The sequence below is a fragment of the Sorex fumeus genome, unplaced genomic scaffold (assembly GCF_029834395.1).
Source record: "Sorex fumeus unplaced genomic scaffold, SorFum_2.1 ptg000015l, whole genome shotgun sequence".
Classification (NCBI taxonomy): Eukaryota; Metazoa; Chordata; class Mammalia; order Eulipotyphla; family Soricidae; genus Sorex; species Sorex fumeus.
Window position 1 is genome coordinate 4,968,562 of NW_026606072.1, and position 14,403 is coordinate 4,982,964.

At 40.7% G+C, this 14,403-nt stretch overlaps 1 protein-coding gene across 2 annotated transcripts in view; it reads left to right on the forward strand.

Annotated features, from left to right (window-relative positions):
* WDR70 (WD repeat domain 70) overlaps positions 1-14,403 on the forward strand; it is a 308,613-nt gene that overhangs the window by 22,312 nt on the left and 271,898 nt on the right. For both annotated transcript variants that reach the window (XM_056112067.1, XM_056112068.1), the window contains exon 5: positions 265-448. In XM_056112067.1, coding sequence (XP_055968042.1) covers positions 265-448 — 184 coding nt within the window. The remainder of the gene's footprint in view (positions 1-264; positions 449-14,403) is intronic.

Sequence of the window (14,403 nt, forward strand, 5' to 3'; positions counted from 1 at the left end):
TTTTTTGTCAAGGGTTTTTTTTTGTGTGTGTGTGTGAAAGAGATAGTTGTTATTAAAAATTATTTAGAAAAATGTGAGGGGGAGAAAGGAAGAAGTGCATGTTCAACAGAGGATACAGGCTTCTCCAAGTGGAATATAGGGAAGCAAATAGATAGATCCAGCAAGTCAGATACATGTTCAGAGGAGAGCAAGGGCTTCAGAAGCAAGCTTTACTTTGTGCTTTGTTGAAGCAGAGATGAATTGTTTCTGCTTCTGTATTTTCAGGGAAACAAGTAGCAGTGGAAGTGAAGAGAGCTCTGATTCTTCTGATGAGTTAATTGGCCCTCCCGTAACCCTTAAAAAGGCGGATGAATCAGTTGATATGGAGGAAGATATTATTGGTCCTTTACCCCCACCTCTCAGTGAAGAAGAGGATGATGATGATGATGATGATTCAGAAGAGGAAGAGGTAAGTGTTTCATCTGTCACTTAAGAATTTAATGAGGTCTGGCACATATGCTGCCTAAGTCCGTGCACTGCTTGTGCCCATGTGAGTGAGCGCGTGTGGTGCCCGAGCACTTGTGTTGTCCACATCTCCCCTTTTGAGATGTGTACTTTCCTTCTCATGCTGGGGTGTGTGTAGCAGCTCTTTCCACTCTTAGAGAAGTCTGGGTTCTCTCTTGATCACGTTACCATCTCTCTCATTTTCCCTCCCTCCTCACCTTCAAAAACCTCCAAATAAAATCTGTTTTACTTAAAAAAAAAAGGATTTAATGAAGTTTTTAGTGACCTTAAAGATCAGTTCCTTTGTCAGTTATTCATGAACAATTAAAAAATGTTTTAAAAAGTAACTGAATTCACTACCCAACAAGTTTTGTTGATGCAACTCTAAGGGATGTCTATCAGTTACAAAAATTCAGAACAAAATAATAGTGGATAAATATAAATAATGTATATTGTATATCACAAAAATAATGACTAGTATAGGAAAGAATGTATTAAAAAGTAAGCATTTTATTATATCATGCTAGCATTGAGTATATATATATATGCTTGCATTCTGTATATGTACACACGCAATTTATTTCTTGTATATATATATGTATACACACATATATTTGAGATTACAAGGAAGCTTGGAGAATTTAAAGGCACAGCAAATTGAAAATCATTGTGTCTAATGTGGAAGATGGGAATCAGTTTATTTTGAAGTTTTTATATTATATTTTATATTATATATTATTATTATCTTTGAGGTAGGGTATAGGTTAGGATTTTAAAAGTTACTGCCAAGAGACTAGAAATAAACTGTGTGACTTACAGAACAGTAAAGGGAAAAATACAGGTCTAGAGAAATAATACAGGGGTTAAAGCACTTTCCTTGTGTGTGGCCAACCTTGATGCAGTCCTGGTACTATGCATGGCTTTCTGAGCACTGTCAGGAATAACTCCTGAGCACATGAGCCAGGAGTATCCCCTGATTACTACTGAATGTATTCTCAACCCCCCCCTTCACTCCCCAAAAGATGAAAAATACAAAGACAATTGGTTTTTTGTATATTTGATTTTCTCTCTTTCTCTACCTTCCCTCCCTCCCTCCCTCCCTCCCTCCCTCCCTCCCTCCCTCCCTCTCTCCCTCCCTCCCTCCCCCCTCCCTCCTTCCCTCCCTCCCCTCCTCCCTCTGTCACTCTCATCCATCCTTCCTTCTTCCTGCCTTCCTTCTTGATTTTGGGACATACCCAGGAGTGCTCAGGGCTTATTCCTGACTCTGTGTTGGGGATCACTCTTAGTCATGCTTAGGTGATAACATGGGGTGATGGGGATTGAGTCAGATTTACCAAGAGCAAGGCAAGTGCTTTTACCCCATACTATCTTTCTAGCCCCCATTGTTTCAGTAATTAAACATACCCACAGTAGTGTTTGGTTGCTCACATGTTTGGCTGTGGTGCTTGCGGTGGGGTTGCACATCAGATTGTGATGCTTATACATTTAGTGCCACACTTGGCAGTGCTGGAGAATTCTTCTGGATCTGTGCTGAGGGTTGCTCCCAGAGGTGCTTGGAGGGGACCATGTGGTGCCAAGGATGAGCCAAAGTTGGCTGTATGCAAGACAAGTGCCTTAACTAACTCTGTACTGCCTCTGGCCCAACAACATCAATTTTAAGGTGTACTAATGCATAATTCAAAGCTTATTACCATTGTTGGTCGCGTGTAAGGCGAACGCCCTACCCGCTGTGCTAGAGTTCGATTCCTCCGCCCCTCTCGGAGAGCCCGGCAAGCTACCGAGAGTATTCGATATGCCAGACACAGTAACAACAAAGTCTCCAATGGAGACGTTACTGGGCCTGCTCGAGCAAATCGACGATCAACGGGAGGGCCTTTACCTTTACCTTATTACCATTGTTAAAGGATTACTTATGAAACAGAAGTGGAAATTTTTTTCTTTTCCTTTTCCATTTTCTTTACAACACATGTCATATCAAATGTATCTAAGCGAAGGACACAGATCATGGCTGAAATAGTATGGAAATTAGGAAATGTGAATATGACTTAATAGAAGTCTAATTCAGGTCAATTATTCTGACTTTGAATGAAGGAGATGTACAATTTTCAGGTTTTGTCATTTGATAGTAGATTGATAGCAGATGGATGTTAAAGATAGGCTGTATTTTATTTTATTTTTCTTTTTAAAATTTATTATTTTTTAATTGAATCACTGTGAATTACAGGATTATAAAGTTACTCAATGTTAAGTTTCAGATGTACAATGTTCTAGCACCAATCTATTCAGCAGTATCACTTCCCTCCACCAATGTGGTGGAATTGGAGTTTCCCTCCAGCACCCCAGACTGTCTCTATGGCAGTTCCTTTCCCCCTTCACTATTGTCCTGTGTTCCCTTCCCCAATTTTTGCTCCCTTCCCTCCCACTCCCCACCCCCTGCCCCCGCTGGCAGGCTTCCTACTGAAGACCAGTTCTCCTGCTCTTCGTATTAGGCTGTATTTTATTTTATTTTTTTATATTTTTGCTTTTTGAGTCTCACCAGGTGATGCTCAGGGGTTACTCCTGGCTCTGCACTCTGGAATTACTCCTGGCGGTGCTTGGGGGACCATATGGGATGGTGGGGGTCGAACCCAGGTCCACCGCGTGCAAGGCAAACGCCCTACCTACTGTGCTATTGCTCTGTCCCCTTTATTTTATTTTTATAAAGTTGTTCTCAGTGATTTGTTTCATTCAATATTCTAACACCTATCCCATCATCATTATACCTTCCCACCACCATTATTTTAAATTTTCCCATCCACCACCCAAGACTGCCCCAATAGCAGGCCCTAAATGATTTTTTTTGTGTGAGTTCAAAGCATGGGTGCATTCGATAGTGAGGAACCATTTCCCTGACCAACTGCAACCCTTGAGTGAAGGAACTGGAGGAACAGGGACACAGTCAGGTTGGTAATCAATGACCGTTTATTTCATTCCCACTTCTCTCTTACAGCATAGTTATACTGAAATCGGGAAGTGTGGAAGTACACCTAGGTGGTGTTGAACATTATCATAATGATAAAGAGATGTGAAGCTCCTCCTTCACGGAAAGTTTTTCTAGGAGATTAACTCAGGGACAAAATCTCATCTAGGGGTTCAGCACCCTAGATTACTAGGAGATCAAGGGTAGGATTCCATTTAAGGGCATATTGCTTTCTCCTTTCCTGAGCTAGTAAACCACTTATTTCTAATAAGTTTGTATGGACACAGTAAGAGATACATTAAGCCTAACAGTTGGCTTTTCCTGGGGACGTCTTGCTATACATCCCAGACTCAGTCTTCAGGCCAGGTTAGTCTTTCCTAACCCCAGCAGGGTTGATTAGTTACTTCTTTTTCGAGTCATGACAAGAGTTTGTTCCATGACCTTGCTCTTAAATTGTTATACTTCTTAAGGTATAAGAAGTTTAGCCTGGGGGCTGGAGTGATAGCACAGTGGGTAGGGCGTTTGCCTTGCACGCAGCCAACATGGCCAACACAGGTTCGATTCCCAGCATCCCATATGGTCCTCCGAGCGCTGCCAGGAGAAATTCCTGAGTGCATGAGCCAGGAGTAACCCCTGAGCGTCGCTGGGTGTGACCCAAAAAGCAAAAAAAAAAAAAAAAAAAAAAAAAAAGAAGAAGTTTAGCCTATCAGTTAACTCCCGTGGTACCAAATCATAGCATTAACTGTCTTCCTGTGTCTGTACAAAAAGGACATTGCTAAACCATGCAAGGACAAAGAGAAAATCAATATAGGATTACAAGTGCTTGATGGAATTAGGTATGCCTTGGGAACACTATGGTGGGTGTAACTTAATAAACCTAAGCTCCTTGCAGGAGGAGTAAGGACAAACCAATGTTATCCAACAATTTTGTATTGCTTGTCATAATTAATTCACTAAAAATACTCAAAAAGATTTCCTTAAAAAAAGTGTGTGGGGGCTAGAGCAATAGCATAGCGGGTACAGTGTTTTCATTGCACACTGCCAACCCAGGTTCGATTCCTAGCATCCCATGTGGTCCCCCGAGCACCACCAGGAGTAATTCCTGAGTGCAGAGCCAGGAATAACCCCTCTGCGTTGCCGGCATGACCCAAAAGCAAAAAAAAAAAAAAAAAGTGTGTGAAGATTGTTGTTTCTCACCATGGAGCCATTAAACTCTTGTATAAGAGATTACCAAAGTGTTGGTACAGATTAAGCCTTGTGTGTTAATATTTTCTTAATTAAGATTGGTTGCCTTCTACTTTATATCCCATCCAATGTGGTTTGTTACTCTTGGTATGTAGTGACTATATCACTGTCACTGTCATCCTTTTGGTCATGGAATTACTCGAGCGGGTGCAAGTAACGTCTCTATTCCTTCCCTGGTATATCAGTAGTATGAAGTGTAAGATGTCACATGGCCCTGTGCTCCAGGAATTCTAAAATTTTGATGGGGTGATACAGCTGGGGTTAAGTTTTTAACTAAATGGTGACGTTGGGATCCGGAAGCATCTCTGTAGCTCACAGATCTCTTTCAAGATTTATTTAGGCTCTCAGAAGAACAGGGGAGTGGGGGGAAGTCACCTTCTCCGACTCCAGGAGAGCCTGGAGATTTTGGTGACAAAACCCACATAGTAGAGTGTTTCAATAAATTCATTCTGGGATAAGGCTTGTCCAAACCTGTGGGGCCCAGCTGTGAGCATGGCGGTGATTGCATTCTGGAGGTTTTCGTCCCTCAGGGCTCTGTTTGGGCAGGTGGGGGACTTACCCTTCCCTTTCTGGAGTGCCCCAGTTGTGAGATTCATAGGCTGTATTTTAGTTCTGAGCAAGAACACAGATTTTTTGCTTTGTTGTATTTATGTTTGCTATTCACAGACTTCCAGGTAATAGTCAGCAAAGAAAATCTAATGATTGTCCTGAATGTAAATTTTTATTGTGATATCCTGACAGTCAAGTTAGCATAAGTCATATTAGGTAATTTGCGTACCAATATTTTGCCTCTGTTAGAATGTTTCTGGCCTTTGAAAGAGGGTTTTTGTTTGTTTGTTTGTTTTTTGTGGTTGCTTGGACTCAGGTTTCTTACTTATCAGTTCTGAAACTGACTTTCCACTTCTCATTTGTAGTACTGGAGCACGTTGACTTTTCTTCTTTGAAACTCTTCATTTTCTGTTTCTTTACACCATTAATTTGCTGTGGGTCTCTTTGTTCATTCAACAGATAACTCATGAGGTTTACAGCAGTTAATAAAGCAGACAATTCCTTGCTTTGATGGGGTTTGCCATTTCTAATAGTTTCTTTTATTATACATTTTCTTTCATTTTCCCAACCACAAGTATTTCCCCAGGCTCTGTCTTTGCCTATCTTATTCTTATTCCGGGTGGAGATCTTACATCTTCCCGGCCCTTTGACTCAGGACAAACAAGGAATTCACTCATGACAAACATGGAATAACCCCATCTCATTAAAATGTAGCATTCAACTTCTTAGCCACATAGGAAGCATGTCCACATATAAGCTACAGTATTCTAAATTTGGCTCCCAGAGCTTAAATTTAGTTTTTCATTTTCTCTCAAACTTTGTGGTAACACTTAATTTTTCTCTCTGCTTCCAGCATCTTTTATTTCAATCTCTTTTCTTTTCTGCTGCAAGGTTCAACTGTTTGTGACATGAATCATATTGCAAATAATGGTACTCATAGCCTAAATGAGAAAAATAAACCACCAAGCAGGCAGGATTCCATCTGGGGATTCCTGAGTTCAATTTGATTATTTTGTTGTTCAGAAACATGCAAAGTGCTGTGGGTTTTTAGGGAGAGGTTCCATTTAGTTGGAAAGCAGCCAAGTCACATACTTCACTGGCCAGATATTTCAGCAGGTACTATTTGCAATCTATGGAAAAATACTTAAAAAACAAAACAAAACATACAACCCAAACTTTTGTTTGGCAGTTGCGCCACCCCTGGGGTACTTGGGTGGCTTGGTGCTTTGGGGGAGCTTGTGGTGCTGGGGATTGAACCTGAGGCTCCTGCATGCAGAGCACCTCTTCTAGCCCGTTGAGCCATCACTGGGGCCCATAAAATAACTGTGCTCCATAACTTATATTCAGTTCATATTCTGAATATGAGAGTCTGGACGTGGATTCTGTAAGATGGGGTGTGCCCTGCATCAGGTCTGGCAATCTGTGTTGTAGAGCAAGGCTCTATAGGACATTTTTTTTCTTTCTGGGTCATACCCAGTGATGCACAGGGGTTACTTCCTGGCTCATGCACTCAGGAATTACTCCTGGCGGTGCTTGTGGGACCATATGGGATGCTGGGAATCTAACTCGGGTCAGCCACGTGCAAGGCAAACACCCTACCCGCTGTGCTGTTGCTCCAGCCCCGCTCCATAGAATGCTGACAGGGTGTCTTCTGATCTGCCTGGGACTGTTCACGGAAGCTGCCACAAGCTAAGTTCATTAGGAAGCCTCAATTTTAACATGTTTCTGCTTGTGAAAATTTTATCCAGCCTTTCAGAATGGCTTCCAATAGGATTTCCTCTAACCTTTCCAGATGCCAGCTGCATGTTCTACTTCCGAGACTGGATTTCTAGCAAGCCTAAACCATTTTTCTTGTGAAATGATGATTTCTGTGTTCATCTTAACTCTTTGCCTCCCTTTTGCCATTATAGAGATTTGCCCACAAATGGTAAATTAGAACATTATTAAAACTTTTATGATAGTGCCTTTTGTATAACGCAGACACAGAATAAATATTTGCCAAGTAGAATTAAGTTTACTTTGTTTTCATAATTAAAATGTTCATTTTAGTAAAATTGTAAGTGTTTTCTCTTTGTGGCATATCAACCACTACATTTTTGTTTGTTTGCTTTGGGCTTTTTTTCGTTGGTGAAGCCAGAACGTTTTTATTGAAACTTATTTAAAAAGATGTGAAGGGAGAGTAAGAGAGAAGTACATGTTCGAGAGGGAGCACAGGCTTCTCCAGAGTGGAAATAATCAAGCAAAGAAATATAAAGATAAGCAAGTGAGATACATGTTCAAGGGAGAACATGGGCTTGAAGAACTTCACCTTCTAATTTCAACTTGGGAAGCGGGAATAGGGATAGCAGAGTGAACTGAAGACACATGAATAGGAAAGTAAAAATTGAAGCCTTTTTTTCCTTTTTTCATTTAGTTTTATTTTTATAAAGTAGTTCACAATATTTGATTACACATAATACTCTTAATATTTCTTAATAATATTGTTTTTATGTATTTGCTAGAACACAAGTGATTTTTGATTTTTTTTTTTTATGAGTGAAACACCATGAGGTACAGTTGTAGATTTACAGACATTCGTGCTTCGGTTTCAGTCATACAATCATCAAGTGCCTGTCCCTCCACCAGTGCCCCTTCTCCGTCACCAGTGATCCCAGTAGCCCTCCCATCCCCCACCTCACCTCTGTGGCAGGGCATTCCCTTTTGCTCTCTCTTTCCTCTAGGGTGTTGTAGTTTGCAAGAGAGGCATTGAGTAGCCATCGTGTTGGTTCTATAGTCTATTTTCAGCACACATCTCGCATCCCAACCGAGTCCTCCAAACATCCGTTACTTGGTGTTCCCTTCTCTATCTGAGCTGCCTTTTCCTCCAGCATGTGCTGCCGGCTTCCAAGCCATGGAGCAGACCTTCTGGTACTTATCTCAACTATTGTTGGGTGTTCGACTCCCACTCTGTTACTTTATATTCCCCAGATGAGTGCAGTCTTTCTATATGTCTGTCCTTCTCTTTCTGGCTCATTTCACTTAGCATGGTACTTTCCATGTAGAATCACTTGTATGTAAATTTTATGACTTCATCTTTTCTATCAGCTGCATAGTATTCCATTATGTAGATGTACCAAAGTTTCTTTAGCCAGTCATCTGTTCAAATTGAGCCTTTTCTGTGGCAACAGTTTCTTGTGCTTCATCCTACATTTAATATGTTCTCAGCAGAATAGTTTTTAATAACTATTAAATTTGTCCCATGGCTGAATGAGATCAATGGATTTAATTGCAAGTGCTTATGACCCAGTCTATCAAATTAGGCAAAAAAACAAACAAAAAAAGAAACAAAAAACAGAAACAAAAGTCAGGCCTCACACATGTGAAGCATATATTCTACCACTTAGTTACATTCCTAGCCTAGTCACAAAAGCTTGAAAAAATGGCTGTGTAACCCAGAGCAGTAATACAGGGGTAGCGAGCACCACACAGTCCCCCAAACGTGCAAGGACTGATCCCTGAATGCAGAGCTAGGAGGAAGCTGAGTGTGAGCATAGTGAAGTGTGGCCCAAAGCAGCAAAAACAACAAAATGAATTTTCTATTTAAAAAAATATTTTAGGTCATACCTAGCAGTGCTCAGGAGGTAGGTACTCCTGTGCTTGAGGGATGCACCTTGTGGTCCAAGAGAACCATAAAGTGCCTTCGATGAAACTGGACCTTTATTGTGAAGGCATGTGTGAGTCCCGTTGAATTGTCTCTCTTGTCCTGAAAATGAGTTTGATAGCACTAATGTTTGAGGGAGGGTGGGGGGAAACATGTGGACAGTGGTGGTGGGAAGTGTAAGTTGGTGAAGGAATGGGTATTGGAACATTGTATGACTGAAACCCAATCATGAACAACTTTGTAACTGTGTATCTCACAGTGATTCAGTGAAAACAAATTCTTTTAAAGTTTGAGGGAAAATCACCAGAGAACATATTGATAGATACAACTAAGATCTTTACCACCTGAATGTGATTCTGAACATGATTGGTGTTTTGTTTGGAAGTGGGGGAATAGGGATTTGGAGGTCACATCTGTAGGCACTCAGGGGGCTGATCCTAGCTCTGTGCCTGGGGTTTGCTCCCTGAGGTGCTTTGGGGGACCATGTGGTACTGGGGTACAAACCAGAATCAGCCTCATGAAAAACTAGCACCTTAACTCCTATACTGTATCTTGCTCATTCTTGTTTTTGTATTTTATCTGCATTTTCTTTCAGTTGATTTAGTCTAGTTCTTCTAAAGTGAATAGATTGCTAATGTTAATGTTGCACACAACAACAATATGGACATTCTTCAAATATTAGAAATTGAGCTCCCGTTTGACCCAGCAATACCACTTCTAGGAATATACCCAGCAGCCCGAGTGCCTCAGAACAGACAAATGGGTAAAGAAACTACGGTACATCTACACAATGGAATAGTACACAGCTGTTAGGAAAAAAATGAAGTCATGAAATTTGCCTGTAAGTGGATGAACATAAAGAGTATCGTGCTGACAATGAGATACCATCTCACACCTCAGAGACTGGCCCACATTCAAAAGAACAAAAGCAACCGATGCTGGCGTGGATGTGGCGAGAAAGGGACACTCCTTCACTGTTGGTGGGAATGTCCACTGGTTCAGCCCTTCTGGAAAACAGTATGGATGATTCTCAAAAAATTAGAAATTGAGCTCCCATTTGACCCAGCAATACCACTCCTGGGAATATATCCCAGAGAGGCAAAAATGTGTAGTCGAAGTGACATCTGCACTTGTTTGTTCATTGCAGCACTCTTTACAATAGCCAGAAACTGGAAGAAACCTGAATGCCCAAGAACAGATGACTGGTTAAAGAAACTTTGGTACATCTACACAATGGAGTACTATGTAGCTCTTAGAAAAGATGAAGTCATGAAATTTACATACAAGTGGTACAATATGGAAAGTATCATGCTAAGCGAAATGAGTCAGAAAGAGAGGGATAGACATAGAAAGATTGCATTCATCTGGGGGATATAAAGTAACAAAGTATGAGATTAATACCCAAGAATAGCTGAGATCAGCACCAGGAGGATTACTCCATAACTTAGAGGCCAGCCGGGTATCCTAGAGGAAAGGGCAGTTCAGATAGAGAAGGGAGCACCAAATAAAGGATGTTTGGAGGATCCTCCCAGGAGGGGAGATGCATGTCGAAAGTAGACTATGGACTGAACATGTTTGCCACTCAATGCCTCTTTTGCAGACCACAACACCCAAAAGGAGAGAGAGAACACAGGGGATTGCCCTGCCACAGAGACGGGGGGATGGGGGGATGGGGGTGGGAGGGATATTATCCATGGTGGTGGAAAATGGGCACTGGTGGAGGGATGGGTATCTGATCATTGTATAATTGAAACCAAAGCACAAAAAATTGTAAATCTACAACTTTAAAAAAAATAAAATAAAATAAAATAAAATAAAGGGAAAAAAAAAAGAGTATCGTGCCGAATGAAATGAGTGAGAAGGATAGGGATATATATATAGAATGATTGCATTCATTTGTGGTATATAAAAATATGTATAGTAGAAGACTGATATCCATGGCCAGGGAAAACTAGGGCTTAGGAAGACTGGTCAATAGTAGAAATTAACCCAAGTGTGTGTGTGGCAGAGGGTAAGGTAGAGAAGGGACCAGCATGACATTAATACATAAATAGTTGGAAATGAGCATGCTGAAGAACTGAGTGTTAAAAGTAGAAAAAGGGATATGCACAGCAGTGTTTCCCTATCTGTATTGTAAACCAGAATGCCCAAAAGGAAAGAGGGAGGGAGGGAGGGAGAAAGGGAAGGAGGGGGAGAGGGAGGGTGGATAGAGGGAGGAAGGGTCGAAGGGAGGGAGGGGGATTAACGGGACACTGGTGCTGGGAAATGTACACTGATGGAGGGATGGGTGTTTTAATACTGTTTGACTGAAACCTAATCATGAATAGCTTTGTAAAGGTCTATCTCACAGTGATTCAATAAAAAAAATAATTTGGGGAAAAAATATTGCAAACAACAAATTCTTTCACTCATTCATGCTTTATTTCTCTGAAGTAGTAATAAAATAATTATTTGAAATGCAGATGAAAGTGGTATTCAAGTTATTACTGAACTCAGTCAAACTCTGACTGCTGTTATTTGGAAGTATTATTGCTAGTTTTCTTTGAGTTTACTTAGTGACCAGAGCTTCAAGAAAAGAGGGGAACTACTTTTTTATTTCCTATGTCATTTTTATTTAAAAATTATTTTTTGCTCAATGAAGTAAGTAGTTTTATTTAAAGAAATTTACTTAGAAATGTGGGGGAGGAGGAGAGAGATTTGTATTCAAGAGAGAACATGAGCTTCTCCAGAATAGAAAAGCGCGCATCTATTATTTTTAAACGGTAGCTTTTACTTGTGCTTTATTCCAATGTCCTTTAAAGGTAAAGATGGTTGTAAGAGTTAAGTGGAGACTTGGGGATTACAGGGATTTTCATTATCCTTACTATTCTGTTTCCTGTTACTACAGAAAATTGAAAGTTGCATATTTCCGACTGTAACTAAAGACTCTATATAACAGTGACTTTTTAGTTCTGAGCACCTGTTTTCTGTGACCTTTCTCTGACCCCCTGGCTGGCACGTTCTGTGGTGGAGTGTCCAAGTTAGAGCCCCCACTGGTGCTTTCTCCGACTTCTAGTTTGAACCTCCTCATCCCTTTGGCCTTGGTCATTGCCAACCACCTGTATCAGTCAGTCTCTCCCTCAAGTGTGGGGAAAGATTAAAGAATGAAACTTTTTTCCTCCTGAAAAGCTGATAGTAAGAGATGGTTTGTGTAAATACAGATCTAGGGATTGGCTTATACTAAACTGAGATTTTTTGGGTTTTATGATTGTTTTCATCCTTATTGCCAATATTTGATGAACACTCTTAATTTCAGCTGACTGGAAGTAATAGTTAACTGTTTTTATAAAATGGTACAAGAAGGAATTGGTGGCGTAGCCCAGTAGAAGAGTACATATATGAGCCCTGGGTTTGACCCATGACACCAGATCAAAAAATTTTTTTTTGATGTAAGGAAGCTTAATTATTTCAAATTCAGAGGAAAATATATGTGCTTTGAACCACACCAATGTTATTACACCTGCAAGAGTCTGTCAGTAGAGGATGCTAGAAGCTCTATTCGAAACCCTGCAGTAGTTACCCTTATAGTTTCTGAATTGTCAATGTGTGGAGGGTTTCACTCTTTAAAATGGGCACTAGAGGGCAATAGAAGATTTTGACTTTTGGCAAAAATCCACTTTTTCCCCAACTGTCTCTTGTACAGAGGCAGGGAAGAAAAGAATCTCGTAAGGAATGTCTTTTACAAATTGGAAAGAGAGGTTTACATTTGAGATTAATGCTAGAACAATAACTTTCCCCACTTTATATTCTTTTGTGATTAAGACAAATACTTAAAAATTTTTTTTAAACTTGTTTTTCCCTTCCTAACTACTGCTCAATGTGCCCAGGGTCCATTTCATGCATTTTGGTGCTTCCCCAATGATGTGAACTACCCCTAGCGCTACTAGGGGGACCTGTCATGCCAAGGATTGAATTTGGGGCCTTAGCATACCAGTCATTTGCCTTTTGAACTGTCTCCCCAGCCCTTCACTGTTTAAGTTTTTAAAAATCAGTAACAGATTCCTATGTAGGATAAGACTTAATGACAGGTATTTTAGGGATAGTGTCTTTATAACAAAGAATTCAGTTTATAAATAAGAAGGTTTGTTTCTCTGTTCACCTACATAATTCACTGGCTTTAGAGGAGGCGGCAGGGGTTGAGTCACACCCAGCGGTGCTCAGGGGTTACTCCTGACTCTGCACTCAGGAATTACTCCTCGCTGTGTTCAGGGAACCATATGAGATGCTGGGAATTGAACCTGGGTTGACTGTGTGCAAGATGAGCGACCTGTCCGCTGTATTATTTCTCTGGCTGCAAAATTTATACTTTTAAGAACATACCAGATTTTGTCACTTTCCTGACTCCTTTGTTGCTTTCTTATCATTCAGTGCCCCAGTTTCTTCTGAAAAAATTAAGAAATCCAGGCTCCTTGCCTTGATCTCAAAGATACTGTCTGGATTGATATCTGCAGATTTTTTGGATTTATGCTCCTTAAGTGACTGGAGCGATACCGCAGTGGGTAGGGCATTTGCCTTGCATGCAGTAACCTCGGTTCGGTTCCTCTGTTCCTCTTGGAGAGCCTGGCATGTTCGATATGCCAAAAAACAGTTACAATAAGTCTCACAATAGAGACATTACTGGTGTCCACTCAGTCAGTGAACAACGGGAGGACAGTGTTACAGTGTTATGCTCTTATACTGATTTTATTCCTCAGATTTTATTTCTGTACTAATATCTACTCTTCTGCCATTGTGTGTGTGTGTGTGTGTGTGTGTGTGTGTGTGTGTGTGTATGTGTGCAGTGTCCTTCCAGTTTACTTCCTCATGGATTTTGTTTACGCTTTTCTCTATGGAATAACCCTTAGAATTCCTACACATGACTTCCTCAGTTCTTTCGTTCCTTCCTTCCTTTGTTTGTTCATTCGTTCATTCATTCGTTTGTTTATTCCTTCCTGCCTACCTTCCCTTTTTTTTTTTTGTTGTTGTTTATTTGTTCTTTGACCACAATGGCAGTGTTCAGGGGATACTCTTGGCTTTGCACTCAGGAATCACTCCTGGCGGGACTTGGGGCACAATATGGGATCCTTGAAAATAAACCTGGGTCTGCCACATGCAAGGCAAGTACTCTTAACTCCTGTCACTCTGGTGTCCCTCTGTTTCATTTAGGTATTTGGTCAAGTGTTACTTCTTTGATTTCACATCATTTACTACTTTTAGGCACTTACTATTACCAGACATTCTTGTTTAGGGCAGTTTGGTCTTTCTCCCCAAGGTAATGTAAGGTCCGTGAGGGCGGTAGTACTGATTCTCCACCTGTTGCATCCTGGTATCTGGTACTTAGTAGATGCTCAAAAAATATTTGTCTTTGGTATGATTGTAGTTACTCTCTTCCCACTAAACTTTTCATTGATTGAAAGGTAGTTTCTGACTAGTCCTTTAGAAATTCAGGAAGCATTCCTTTACCTTCTTCTCTCTAGGTGAGTCCTGCCACAGTGCTCTGGGCAAGGCC